A 13973-nucleotide genomic window follows, 5' to 3' on the forward strand; every position below is an offset into this window, starting at 1 on the left:
ATACTATTATCTGTAATATGCAGTGCTGTGTGTATAAAGCTCATTATAGGACCAACATTTCAAATTAGAGCAATATATACTCAACAGTGGGACATTTTGATTACGATCCAATTGTTGTTGGTCAAAACAGTTAAAATTGAGTTCCCTTTACCACTCAGACAATAATTTAGTGTGCAAATACCGCCACTACTGTTCTATCCATAGAGATAAAGATTTGATTCTTTGTTTGGTATCTATTGGATAATTTCACTTTAAGTAATATTGTTGCTTCCGAATTGACATCAGCACTTCCATGCCAGGAAAGTATGAATCAGCAACAAATTTGAAAGAAATTTGAATATGATTTAATAGCCTTATAAAGTTCATGGCATAGAATGGGTACCAGAGGATACTGTCTTAGATATTTTCAGATATTGTTACCCATCTCTGGAGCTGGCGGGACTTGAATTTTGACCTCCTGGCTCAAAGGTAAGGACACTATCATTGCACCAAAGAGTCCAAAGATGCTGTTGTATATGTGAATACTCCATTATAGAACATAAAACAGTACAGCACAGTACAGGCCCTTCAGCCCGCGATGTTGTGCCGACCTTTTACCCTAAACCTAAGGTCTATCTAACCTCCATCCCTACCTTATACTATCATCCATATGCCTATCTAATAGCCGCTTAAATGCCCCTAATGAAGCTGACTCCACTACCCTCTCCGGCAATGCATTCCACTCTCCTACCACTCCCTGAGTAAAGAACCTACCTCTGACGTCTCCCCTATATCTGCCTCCACTCACTTTAAAACTATGCCCCCTCGTAATAGCTACCTCCACCGTAGGAAAAAGTCTCTGCTGTCCACTCTATCTATACCTCTGATCATTTTGTATACCTCTATTAAGTCACCTCTCATCCTTTGTCATTCTAAAGAGAAAAGCCCTAGCTGTCTCAACCTTTCCTCATAAGACCTTCCCTCCATTTCAGGCAACATCCTGGTAAATCTCCTCTGCACCTTTTCCAACGCTTCCACATCTTTCCTGGTAATGAGGCGACCAGAACTGGACACAATACTCCAGATGTGGCTGAACCAGGCTTTTGTGTAGCTGGAGCATAACTTCTTGAACTCAATCCCTCTATTAATGAAAGCTAACACACCATACGCCTTCTTACCAACTCTATCCACCTGAGTGGCAGCTTTCAGGGAACTGTGGACATGAGCCCCCAAGATTCCTTTGCTCCTCCACACTGCCAAGAATCTTTCCGTTAACCCTGTATTCTGCTTTCACATTTGTCCTTCCAAAATGAATCACCTCACACTTTTCAGAGTTAAACTCCATCTGCCACTTCTCAGCCCAGCTCTGCATCCTATCAATGTCCCTTTGTAACCTAGAACAGTCCTCTGCACTATCCACAACTCGACCCACCTTCGTATCGTCAGCGAATTTACTAATCCACCCTTCCACTCCTGCATCCAAATCATTTACAAAATCATTATGGCTCAGTATTGACAGAAAATAGAGAAAATTGAGCTGAGAAAATATTCCCTTTCAATATTATTCTGTAACTAATGGAGTCTCGTCAGTATAGATGCCATACTTTGAAGTTTTTGTTTTGAGTACATGTTTCTATAACTTCATGATTTATGTAACTTCTTAACTATTTATTTCAGTAAGTTTATAAAATTTAAAATGTACTTATCCACTTAAAAGGCATGCATGAATAAAAATAATTTTAATCATTTATATCTCTTGTAGGTGAACACATTGATTACTGTGGTTATGCTGTGCTTCCAATGGCTTTAGAACAAGATATCTTGGCAGCTGTCACACCAACGCAAACAAACCTCATCCAGCTGGCAAACACTAACCCCGTATACCTGTAAGCAATTTAATTTGAATTAGAAGTTGAAGAGAACTGTAGCAGCTTACATTCCACTTTCCTAATGGTCCATTATGTTACTGAAAAGTTTTGATGGTGCTAAATTCTAACTTCTGTGAAGTTATGTTTGAAGTTAGCATTTTAGAATTTTCTTCTTTTAAGTCTTTTAAAGCAGTTAACAAGCGGGTGTGCCACAAGTTGTCAGATCTTTGTAACAACCTATTATTGATCAAATGATACTGGAATAAATGCCAAAAGGAGACACTGGATTTACCCATTGAGGGAGGAAAACAATTGAAGACAGGCTACCTTGGACTGCTGTTTGGCATCTGATAGTTAGATATGTAGAAATAGGTCACTTGGCATCTTTTAACTTGGAAATTGTGTATGGTATGGAAAAAAAGTTGTAAGAAATTCAACAAGATGAAACTTTCTAAAATTGATCCTTGGGATGAAATGGAAAGGGTGGCTTACATTGTTTATTAGCTAAGGAGAAGGTCAAGCAGTATCTTAACTATAATCAAAAGATTATGGATGCTGGAGATTTGAAATAAAAACAAAGTGCTGGAGAAAATCAGCAAGTCTGGCAGCAAACGATTGTAAGAAATGGGGCAGAAGTAGGCCATTCAGCCCATCGAGTCCTCTCTGCTATTCAATGGGCAATGTAGCTGTTCTGATAATCCTCAACTCCACTTTTCTGCCTTTTCCCCTTAACCTTTGATCCCCTTACTGACTAAAAATCTGTCTATCTCAACTTTGAATATTCTTAACAATCCAGCTTCTACAGCCCTCTGCAGTAAAGAATTCCAAAGATTTGAGAGTCAAGATTCTTCCTCATCTCTGTCCTAACTGGCAACTCCTTAATCCTCTGGTCTTAGATCTCCCACAAGGGAAACAACCTCTTCACATGTACCCTGTAAAACCCCCTAAGAATCTTGAATATTTCAATAAGGTCACCTCTCATTCTTCTAAATTCCAGTGACAATAGGCCCAATCTATTCAACCAGCTCCAGAGGTGGGTAATATTATCCCTGAAAATATCTAAAACAGTATCCTCTGGTACCCATTCTACGCAATGAACTTTATAAGGCTATTAAAACATATTCAAATTCCTTTCAACTTTGTTGCCTATTCATTGACAGCCCTTCCATGCCCAGGATCAACCTAGTGAACCTTCTCTGGACTGCTTCCAATGTTGGTATAGTTTAGATAAAAAGACCAATATTCTAGGTGTGGTCCAATTAGTGCCTTGTATAGTTTCAGCAAATCCTCCCTATCTTTATACTCCATTCCTTTTGAAATAAAGGCCAACTACCCATTGCCTTCCCTATTACCTGCTGAACTTGGATGTTTGCTATGCATGAGGGCTCCCAAATCTACCTGTGCTGCAGTTTCTGCAGTCTTTCCCCATTTAAATCATATCATCTTCTCTATTCTTTCTGCCAAAGTGGATAACCTCATGTTTTCTCACATTATATTCAATCTGCCAAGTCTTTGCCTACTTGCTTAACTTGTCTATATCTCTCTGCAGACTGTTTGTGAAATCCTCACCAATTGCCTTCCCACCTATTCTTATATTATCCACAAATTTGGTGATAGTACATTCACCTTCCTTATCTCTCATGAATATGTATTGTAAATAATTGTGACTCTAGTACTGATACTTCTGACACTGCGCTAGCTACAGTTACCATCCTGAAAATGTCCCCCTTATCCCAACTGTCCTTCATTATTTAATAAATCCTCTATCCAAACTAATATACTACCCCAAACATATATGCTCATATCTTATTATGTAGTTTACATATGTTAACACCTTCCAAAAAAACCAATGTATTATATCCTCTATTTCCCCTTTATTTATCTGTTTTAATGTTTTGACTCTCAAAGGTTCTTCTCTGGAACTCATCTCATACTTGCAAAGTTAATTCCACATCTTTCTGCAAAGATGCTGCCAGATCTGCTGGGTTTCTCTAGGACTGTCTGTTTTTATTTTAAATTAATAGTTTTAGTTTGTTCATATATTTTGTCCACTGACAGATCCCCAAGGTTTCTCTGGTACCTCAAGACCAATTCTACACATTAAGAATGTAGATTTTGCAACAAGTCTGCCATCAGAGACGCCAAACTAAGCTTGAGACCCAGACTAACCTCAAGGACACCAGTCATTTGCGGCAAGGCTTACATTACATAATGGGCTACAAAGCAAAGTCAGACAGAATTACGGGCAACAATATGTGCCGAACTGATGAACTCACCCTCTTCTATCCGGCAGAAGATATAAAAGTTTGAATACACCTATGAACAAATTCAAGAACAGCATCTTTCCGGTGTTTTCAGACTTTTGAACGGACCTCTGAAAATTTAATATTGATCTCTCTCTGCACCTTCTTTGCAGCTGTTATACTGTATTCTGCACTCTGTTCTATTCTATTCTACGCTCGCTTTGAACGATGTCATCTGTCCCAACAGCCATGGGTGTACCTGGCCCCACGGCCACTGCTGCAAACATTAGATTGGCCTTGTTGAGAGTGAAGCCATAGAAAGCGTCTGGCCCGGATGGAGTCCGTAGCCGTGCACTCAGATCCATTTACAAATTTACTGACGACACCACCGTTGTAGGTTGGGTCTCAAATAATGACATGACAGGATACAGGAAAGAGGTAGAGTGCTTAGTGGCATGGTGTAAAGACAACAATCTCTCCATCAACGTCAGCAAAACAAAGGAGCTGGTCATTGACTTCAGGAAGCTGAGTGGAGTGCACACCCCTGTCTGCATCAATGGTGCTGAGGTGGAGATGGTCGAGAGCGTCAAGTTCCTGGGAGTGAAGATCACGAACAGTCTGTCCTGGTGCACCCACATTGACACGATAGTCGAGAAAGCACAACAACGCTTCTGCTTCCTCAGGAAGCTAAGGAAATTCAGCATATCCACAAAGATTCTTATCCATTTTTATAGTTGCATGATTGAAAGAATTCTATCTGGATGCATCACAGCATGCTCTTCTTTGTGAACACAGCCCAGTCCATCACGCAAACCAGCCTTCCATTCTGTTGACTCCATCCATGCTTTCCACAGCCTTGGGAAAGCAACCAATGTAATCAAAGGCCCTCCCACCCTGGTTATACTCTCTTTCACCCTCTTCTATCCGGCACAAGATATAAAAGTTTGAATACACCTATGAACAAATTCAAGAACAGCATCTTTCTGGTGTTTTCAGACTTTTGAACGGACCTCTGAAAATTTAATATTGATCTCTCTCTGCACCTTCTTTGCAGCTGTTATGCTATATTCTGCACTCTGTTCTGTTACCTGATGCACGTTGTATGTAGGATCTGCCTGTAGAGCGTGCAAAACAATACTTTTTACTGTATTTTGGTACATGTGACAACAATAAACCAAATCAAATCAAATCAATATGGTATCCTTTTCAGTCTTAGTTTTCTATTGACTATTTATGAAAACAATGCTTAACTGGGCTCTTTTATTTAGAATAAAAGTCCATTTAAATCATTTTTACAATGCAGTTAACTATATGTAGCCTGAGTTTCCATCTCCTACTGTTGCTGTCTTCAGTAATCACTGGCAGAGATTTCACCTGTCAGGTGCTAAATGTCGTAGGTAATAAAATAGCTTACACTTTCTGAATCAAATTAGTGTCCATAGGTACTAGTTATCTTATTGATTTGCAGTTCAAATCCATCTGTAACTGGTATTTTATAAATTTTACTGTTATCTGCTGAACTAGTTTTAGTATGACAAGAAAACTTAATTGAAAACCAGTGACATGTGAATTTACCTTACCCCTGTAGGTTTCATAAATGGAATACTTGGATTATAGGCTAAGAGTACAAGGTGTGAAATGCATGGAGATTACCAAGAAGTGTATAGTTGGATTTTGGATGGGGACATCATTCTGGTTCAGAATATCAGTATTAGTATCTAAGGCAAAGGGCAAAATAGGGCAAGGAAAAACAGTTGGCAGGTAAAAGTCCCATTTTGGGTTTTAAATTTGCTGAAGGTTTTGATTGCTGGAACAATTGATTCAACGAGGAGCATAATTAGGTTGAGACTTTTGAAAGGCAGCAATTAATGGAGATGATTTGCATGTTGCAAATTAGCCAAATTAGGAACCATAGATTGAACCATTTGAAATGTATTAAGTTTGTTCAAGATAAAAATAGATTTTAGAATGGATACTCTCAGATTAAGCATCTAACATTACAGTCTTTGACCAAAGAGTAGTAGATTTTTCCTTTGAGGCAGTGAAGTCATTTCTCATGGAAAATTGTGATGTATTTGTTCAGGAATACAGAACAGAAGAAAGATTTGCATTTATATAGTGCCTTCCATGACTTCAGTGTGTCTTAAAGTATGTTGCAGACAATTAAGTACTTTGAAGTGTAGTCCTGGTTGTAATGTGGGAAACAGGGCAGTTATTTAATTCTCTAAAGGAGAGAGATACCTAAGGTTCCATGAACCATGCATGGCTAATTACCTTCATAGTGTCTTAACTCAGAGCAATTCACTTTCCCCTAGCACACCTGTGCTCACTGACCTACATTGGTTTGTGGTCAGGCAACATTTGAATTGAAAATTCCCATCTTTGTATTTGAACTCATCCATGGCATCTCTCCTTCCTATCTTTGTAATCTCCTCCAATCTCACAGCCCTCCAAGATGTTATGCATCCCCAATTTTAATTGCTGTGCTATTGGTGCAGGTGCATTGATGGAGGTCTGCCTTTCAGGAAAGGTTTTTAAGCTGAGGACCCAGACAAATCTGTCCTGATCTATCAGGGCAACATTAAAAGATTTCTTCCTTATTTAACATAGTAGGATTTCTTTTGTGGTGGGGTGGGAATTTGCTGTGCATGTGACTGCCATGTTACTACTGTAGTGATTCATTTATTAGTTTGAATAATTTTGAAACATAGCCTTGATAGCAGATGCTATTTAATTGTGTCCTTATTTTGTTCTTTTTGACACCTTTAGTATTTTTTACAAGTAATCACTTGGACATTCAGTTTGTTGATGAGTGATTATTTGAACCTGTCATGATTTTCAGCTGACAGAAATATGATCTCTTAGAGGTATTATTTGTTTAAAAGAGTTGACTATATACATGCACAATTGATTTTAATAACTTAGTTACCGAAGTCCAAGAGGACTATAGGGCTGCCATCTGATTAGAGCAAGATGATTGGTGGTGAGTTTAGCCTGAGGGTCACCACACCTCAGGCAAGGGCTAAAGTTGAGAAGGTGGGCCCTTCATGGGAATTTCAGTTAATATGGAATATGAACACACGCTGTTGGAGTCACTGTGCATTGTAAACCAGCTATTCAGCAAACTCAGCTAACTGATGTCTGCTTGATTTTAATAATAACTGATCAAAAAATAAGTATCTTAATGGAGCCAAATGTATTGTGTTTTGCACTTTCTTCACATGCTGTGTTCTGATCATGCTCATACTGTTGTGTGAGATTGTATCTTGATGTGATAATTGGAGGTCTTCTGACTATAGAATATGGATAGAGACCTTTTAGATTAGTTGCGAAAATTAACCTCCTTCTTTGGACAACAGGGAAGAGGTGAAATATGAAATTGGTGGCTTATGAATATCCTTAAAAGGAATCTAGTTTTCTAAGTAGTTAAAAAGAAACTAACCCTTGAAAAATTAAAATGGAATATTTGCCACACTTCTGTGCTTCTTTCAAAATTAATTGGGATTTCAAAAGCTAAATATCCAGCTGTAAAATGTTTATATCAAGCTGATTACAGAAGGCCCACATCGCTGTCTGCCACAGCCACTGGGGATCTATTTTAAACTATCTTCAATTAAGCTTTCAGTTCACAAAATACTTTGGTGGATTTTCTTTTGGAACTTTGAAGCTCCAGCAGAGAGGGATTTAGTGTCCTTGAGCATCAATCATAAAAAGATAGCATCCAAGTTTAATGGGTCATAGGGAAAGCAGATAGAATGTTGGCCTTTATTTCGAAGGAAATGAAGTATAAAAATCAAGGTCTTCCTAAAACAACACAATACACTAGTCAGACCACAGCTGGAGGACTGTGAGCGGTTTTGCAACCCTTAACTAAGTGAGATATACCAGCCTTGAAGAACATTCACTGGGTTGATCCTGGGATTTTCTTATGAAGACAGGTTGAGTAGGTTGGGCTTGTACTCATTGGAGTTTATAAGAATGAGAGGAGACCTTATTGAACATACATGGTTCACAGGAGGCTGTAATAGGTTAGATGCAGAGATGTTATTTCCACTGTGAGAGAGTCTAGCACCAGAGGACATAATCTCAGACTAAGGATTGCCCAATTAAGACAGCAATCAGGAGAAATCTTTTCTCTCAAGAGGTAGTGGACCCATGGAAGTCATTACTGCAGAGAGCTGTAATGATTTTTAATCATTGAGGGAGTCAACAGTAATGGATTTAAGGTAATAATGAAGATTTGAGGATTTATCAACTCAGCCATTATCTCAGCCATGGAGTGAGCTCTAAGCAATGATTGTCCTACTTCTGCTTCTCTGTCTTATGGTCTTAACTAAACAAAAAATGCTGGAAATCACAGCAAGTTTGGCAGCATCCATGGAGAGAGAGACCAAGCTAATGTTTTGAGTCTAGATGACTCTTCATCAGAGTTCATGTGAAGTGTGGAGGAGGCAGCATTGATGCCATACTGTGGGGGTGGAGCGCCGGGGGAGAAAGAGCGCTGATAGTGCAGAATAAGTGATCAGAATGTGAGAATGGCAGAACAATGGTGTGTCCAGCTTCCAAACTGAAAGAACAAATGGTCCCACTGGAGTGGCTTGGGTGGGCAGGGTGGTGGTGGTGGTGGTGGTGGTGGTGGTGGCGGAGAGAGGACATGGTGACAGAGAATGCAGTCGGTAAAGCTAAAAGAAAGGGATGAAATGGGAGTGAGTTCAAAATCTGAAGGTGTTGAACTCAATATTAAGTCCAGAAGGTTGTAAAGTGCCTAGTCTGAAGATGAGATGTTGTTCCTCCAGTTTGTACTGTGATTCACTGGAGCGTTGCAGCATACCGAGAGCAGACAAGTGGGCAAGTGAGCAGGATGCTGTGTTTAAATGATTGGCTATGGGAAGGTCGGGATCATGCTTGCACACGGACTGGAGGTGTTCTGCAAAGCGGTCACCCAGTCTGCATTTTGTTTCTTCAAGATAAGGTTCTTGCGAAGATTTGTAGCTTGGGTTGTGGATGAGGTTTTTGGCTTGCTCGTCGAGCTGGCTGGTTATAATACAGACATTTCGCCATGCTTAGTAACATCATCAGTGCGGCCTCCGATGAAGCGATGTTGTTCTACTCTGCTTGGAATTAGTATGATCTGGTCTGTTAAGTTAGGTTGCGTCATTTCTGGTTCTGTTCTGCATGGGTTTGTATATGGGGTCTAATTCCACACGTTTATTGATTGCATTACGGGTTGAAAACCAGGCCTGTAGGAATTCCTGTGCGTGTCTGTGGTTGGCTTGAGCTAAAATGGTCACGTCGTCCCAGTTAAATTGATGGCCTTCATTGTCCGAGCACACTGAGATGAGGGAAAGTTTGTTGTGTCGTTTTGCTGCTAGCTGGTGTCCGTGTCTTGATGGTTAATTTCATTCCTGTCTGGCTGATGTAATGTTTGTTGCAGTCATTGCAAGGTATTTTGTAAACTACGTTGGTCCTGTATGTCGTGGGTATGTGGTCTTTGGTCCTTGTGACTGTTTGTTGTGTGTGGTTGTGGGTTTGTGTGCTACTATGATTTTTAATAGTTGTAGGATTCTCGTCAGTTCTGATATGTTTTTGATATAGGGCAGTGTGGCCAGTGTATTGGAGCGGACTGTGTCCTATTGGCATTGTCTATCTTGTAGGCACCTGCGGATAAAGTTGTCGGGATATCCGTTGTTAGCAAAGATCATATAAATACCAAGCGGAGTAGAACTACATTGCTTTATCGGAGGCCACAGTGATGATGTTACCTAGCATGGTGATGAAACATTTGTACGGTAACCAGCCAGTTCAGCGAGCAAGCCAACAAACTCATCCACAACCTGAGCTAGACATCTTCACAAGAACCTTAAACACCTATGGGTGCACACGCTCAAAGTAGCCCGACAATGGGAAACCTTTGCCAGCTGACTGAACGCTACCCACAAATAATTTCACTTTCTCCACGAATGCCTCAGGAACTAGGTACTGCCGCACAGTTAAGTACAAACCTCCATTCAGCAACCCACAGACACGCAGAACAGCTGAACAAAATGGCCGGAGAATGCTATGGACAATGATCAATGATGCCCATAACCAGCTCTACGAGAAATTTCATGCCAAAAATCATTATACCAAAACTACCGACCAGCAATGGACTACAACCCTCAAACAGGCCATCATTATCAAACCACAAGGAGCAGAACAAAGAAGAAACACACGCTACAGGAGAAACTGACCAAACTGATCCACCACAAAGACAAGGACAACAACAAACTAGACTCCTGGATAAGAAACCTATCTAGCAGACCACTTACAGAAACTGAGAAAGCTGTCCTAATATGCGGACTAAACTATAACCACAGAGACGCGAACAGAGGAGACTTCATGGCCACTCTGGAAGCTACACTAAAAAGTAATAGGCTCACAGATGAATCACAACAAGCCATCTAACAAACTATAATCCCTACACTGAACTGGAGGAATGAATGGGACACCCTCAACACATCAGAGAGAAAAGCACTCAAAGGACTGGAGAGACAGGAACGTACTAATCCTACCATCAGACAAAGGGCGCATGACTGTCGTTATGAACAAACTGGACTACGTTGAAAAAGCACAGGCACTGCTTGCAGATACATACACTTACCAATAGGTGGAGATAGCCTCAACACCACAGCTAGCAAACAGGATCACCCAAACGCTGAGGAGACTAAAAAATGCTGGACAAATAACTAAGATAGACTGCATGAACATGAAACCAGGAAGCTTGAACACCCCCGCTTCTACGGACTACCCCAAGTATGCAAACCAGACATCCCCCTCAAACCCATTGTCTCCCTACCAGGCACATCGACACACAAACTGGCCAAGGACCTACAACAGAGACTGAAACACCTGGTCGACGGATCATCCCACTCCATCCAGTCCACCCAGGAATTCCTCAACATCCTCAAGAACATTAAAATCAACGACGTCGAGATATGGTATCCTTTGACGTCACAGCACCGTTCACGTCCATTGACATACCACTAGCCAAAGAAACACTTGCCACATTACTGGATGCAGCAGAAATGCTGACTCCAAGCAGCTCCATCAGCGAGGACAACATAGTCAGACTACTGGATCCATGCCTTACCGCACACTTAATTTTTAACAGCCAAACGTACAAACAAATCAATGGCACACATATGGGGTCACCCATCTCAGGACTTATTGCAGAGGCAGTGATGCAAAGACTGGAACACACAACCCTCCCCCTCATACAGCCAAAACTGTGGATCTGATGACACGTTTTTCATTATCAAACGTACCAAGTTAGAAGAGACACACCATCTCATCAACAACGTTTTCACCGGGATCAAATTTACGAGAGAAGAGGAGGACAATAATCAACTTCTGTTTCTAGATGTCAGGATAGAATGGGGAGTTCCAAACCACAGTATATAGGAAGGCAACTCACACTGACCAAATCCTCAATTTCCACAGCAATCACCCCAACGTCCACAAACAAAGCTGTGTTAGAACACTATTCAAATGGGCCACAACTCACAGAAACATGCTGGAACTACGCAGGAAGGAGGAAGAGCACCTATGCAAGGTCTTTGCTAACAACGGATATCCTGTAAACTTCATCCGCAGGTGCCTACTAGATAGACAATGCCAAGAGGACACAGTACACCCCAATACACTGGCCACACTATCCTATATCAAGAACATATCAGAACTGACAAGAAGCCTGCTAAGACCACGAGGAATGATAATGGCACACAAACCCACAGCCACACTACGACAAACACTCACAAGGACCAAAGACCACATGCCCATGACATACAGGACCAACAGTTTACAAAATACTTTGCAATGACTGCAACAAACATTCCAATGGCCAGACAGAAAGGAAACTAGCCATCACGACACACGAACACCAGCTAGCAGCAAAACGACACGATAAACTTTCCCTCATCTCAGTGCATTCGGACAATGAAGGCCATCAATTTAACTGGGACAACGTGACCATTCTAGCTCAAGCCAACCACAGACATGCATGGGAATTCCTACAGGCCTGGTTTTCAACCCATAATGCAATCAATAAACGTGTGGAATTAGACTCCATGTACAAACCCATGCAGAACAGAACCGGAAATGACGCAACCCAACTTAACAGACAGGATAATATAAATTCCAAGCAGAGTAGAACAAGATCGCTTCATTGGAGGCCGCACTGATGGTGGTACCTAGCATGGTAACGAAACGTCTGTATGATAACCAGGTTTCTCAATGTACAGTAAGCCACATTGGATGCAACAAATGCAATAGACCAGATTGGAGGAGGTACAGGTGAAATGCTGTTTCACCTGGAAAGACTGTTTAGGCCCTTGGATAGTGAACGGGGAGGAGGTGAAGGTGCAGAGGTTTCATTTTCTGCGGTTACATGGGAAGATGCCATGGGAAAGAGGTGGTGGTGGCCATCAAGACATGGACTAGGGTGTTCCGGATGGAACGGTCTCTACGAAATGTAGACGGGAGAGTGAGGAGAAAATGAGTTTTGTGGTGGCATTCTTGCTGGAGTTGTCTGAAATGGAGAAGGATGATCCTTTGAATGGGAGGCTTGTGGGATGAAAAGTGAGGACTGGCGGACCCGATTACGCTATTGTGAATGATGGGAAGAGGCAAGGGTGGAGGCACGGATGATAGGTTGGATGTGGTTACAGGTCCTGTCAACCACAGTCGGCGGGAAACCACAGTTATGGAAAAAGGAAGCCATATCAGCTGCACTGTCTTGAAAGGTGGCGTCAACTGAACAGATACGACGTAGGAAAAGGAACTGGGAGAATGGGATGGAATCCTTACAGGACATGGGGTATGAAGAGCTGTGGTGAAGGTAGTTGTGGGAGTCAGCAGCTTTGTAATGGGTGGCAGCGGACAGCTTATTCCCTGAAAAGGAGAAGGAGGGGTGAAGGAAATGAAGGGAAGTGTTGGAGATGGACGATGTGATAGTTATAGAGGGGTGGAAATTGGAGGCAAAATTAAAAATTTTTCAAGGTCCAGGTGGGAGCATGAAGTGGCACTGAAACAGTTGCTGATGTACCGAAGAAAGAGTTGTGGGAGGGGGCCAGTGTAGAATTGGAACAAGGATTGTTCCACATACTCCTTAAAAAGGCAGGCATAACTGGGACCCTTGCAGGTCCCCATAGCCACTCCTTTAATTTGTCTCACTCTTTCAAGGCAAAGGAGAAATTGTTCAGTGAGAGAACAAGTCCAGCCAAGCCGAGGAGAGTGGTGGTGGATGGGGATTGTTCAGGCCTCTGGTTGAGGAAGAAGCCGAGAGCTCTCAGACCATCCTGGTGGGGAGTGGAAGTAAAGAGGGATTGGACATCCATGGTGAACAGGAGGCAGTTAGGACCAGGGAACTGGAAATTGTCAATATGGCGGAGGACATCAGGAATTGCAAATGTAGGTGGGCAGGGTCTGGACAAGTGGAGAGAGGATGGAGTCAAGGTGGGAGGAAATGAGATTAGTGGGGCAGGAACAGGCTGATACGACGGACCTACTGGGACAGTTTGGTTTGTGGATTTTGGGAAGGAGGTAGAAGCAGGCTGTCTGGATTTGGGAGACTGTCAGGTTGGAGGTAGTCGGGGGGATGATCTCCGGAATTAATGAGGAAGGTGACAGTCAATGGTTTGATGTTTGGAAGTGTGGTCTTGTATTATGGAGAGCAGTAGATGGCAGCAGTTAGCTATTTCTTTACAACATAGTTCTAACACAAGTATTTCTTTATCTCCGTAGGGACTATAGTATTCATGTAAATGAGATCCACATTGAGACAGCTAAACCGCAATGGCATCAATACTTTCTTTGTGGATTGAAAGGGATTCAGGTAATGTAAAAC

At 41.7% G+C, this 13973-nt stretch overlaps 1 protein-coding gene across 1 annotated transcript in view; it reads left to right on the top strand.

The window, feature by feature from the left end:
- galk2 (galactokinase 2) overlaps nucleotides 1–13973 on the top strand; it is a 115364-nt gene that overhangs the window by 8298 nt on the left and 93093 nt on the right. The window contains exons 3-4 of the mRNA XM_048615834.1: nucleotides 1742–1865; nucleotides 13871–13961. Coding sequence (XP_048471791.1) covers nucleotides 1742–1865; nucleotides 13871–13961 — 215 coding nt within the window. The remainder of the gene's footprint in view (nucleotides 1–1741; nucleotides 1866–13870; nucleotides 13962–13973) is intronic.

The sequence above is a fragment of the Rhincodon typus genome, chromosome 33 (assembly GCF_021869965.1).
Source record: "Rhincodon typus isolate 14 chromosome 33, sRhiTyp1.1, whole genome shotgun sequence".
NCBI classification, from domain to species: Eukaryota; Metazoa; Chordata; class Chondrichthyes; order Orectolobiformes; family Rhincodontidae; genus Rhincodon; species Rhincodon typus.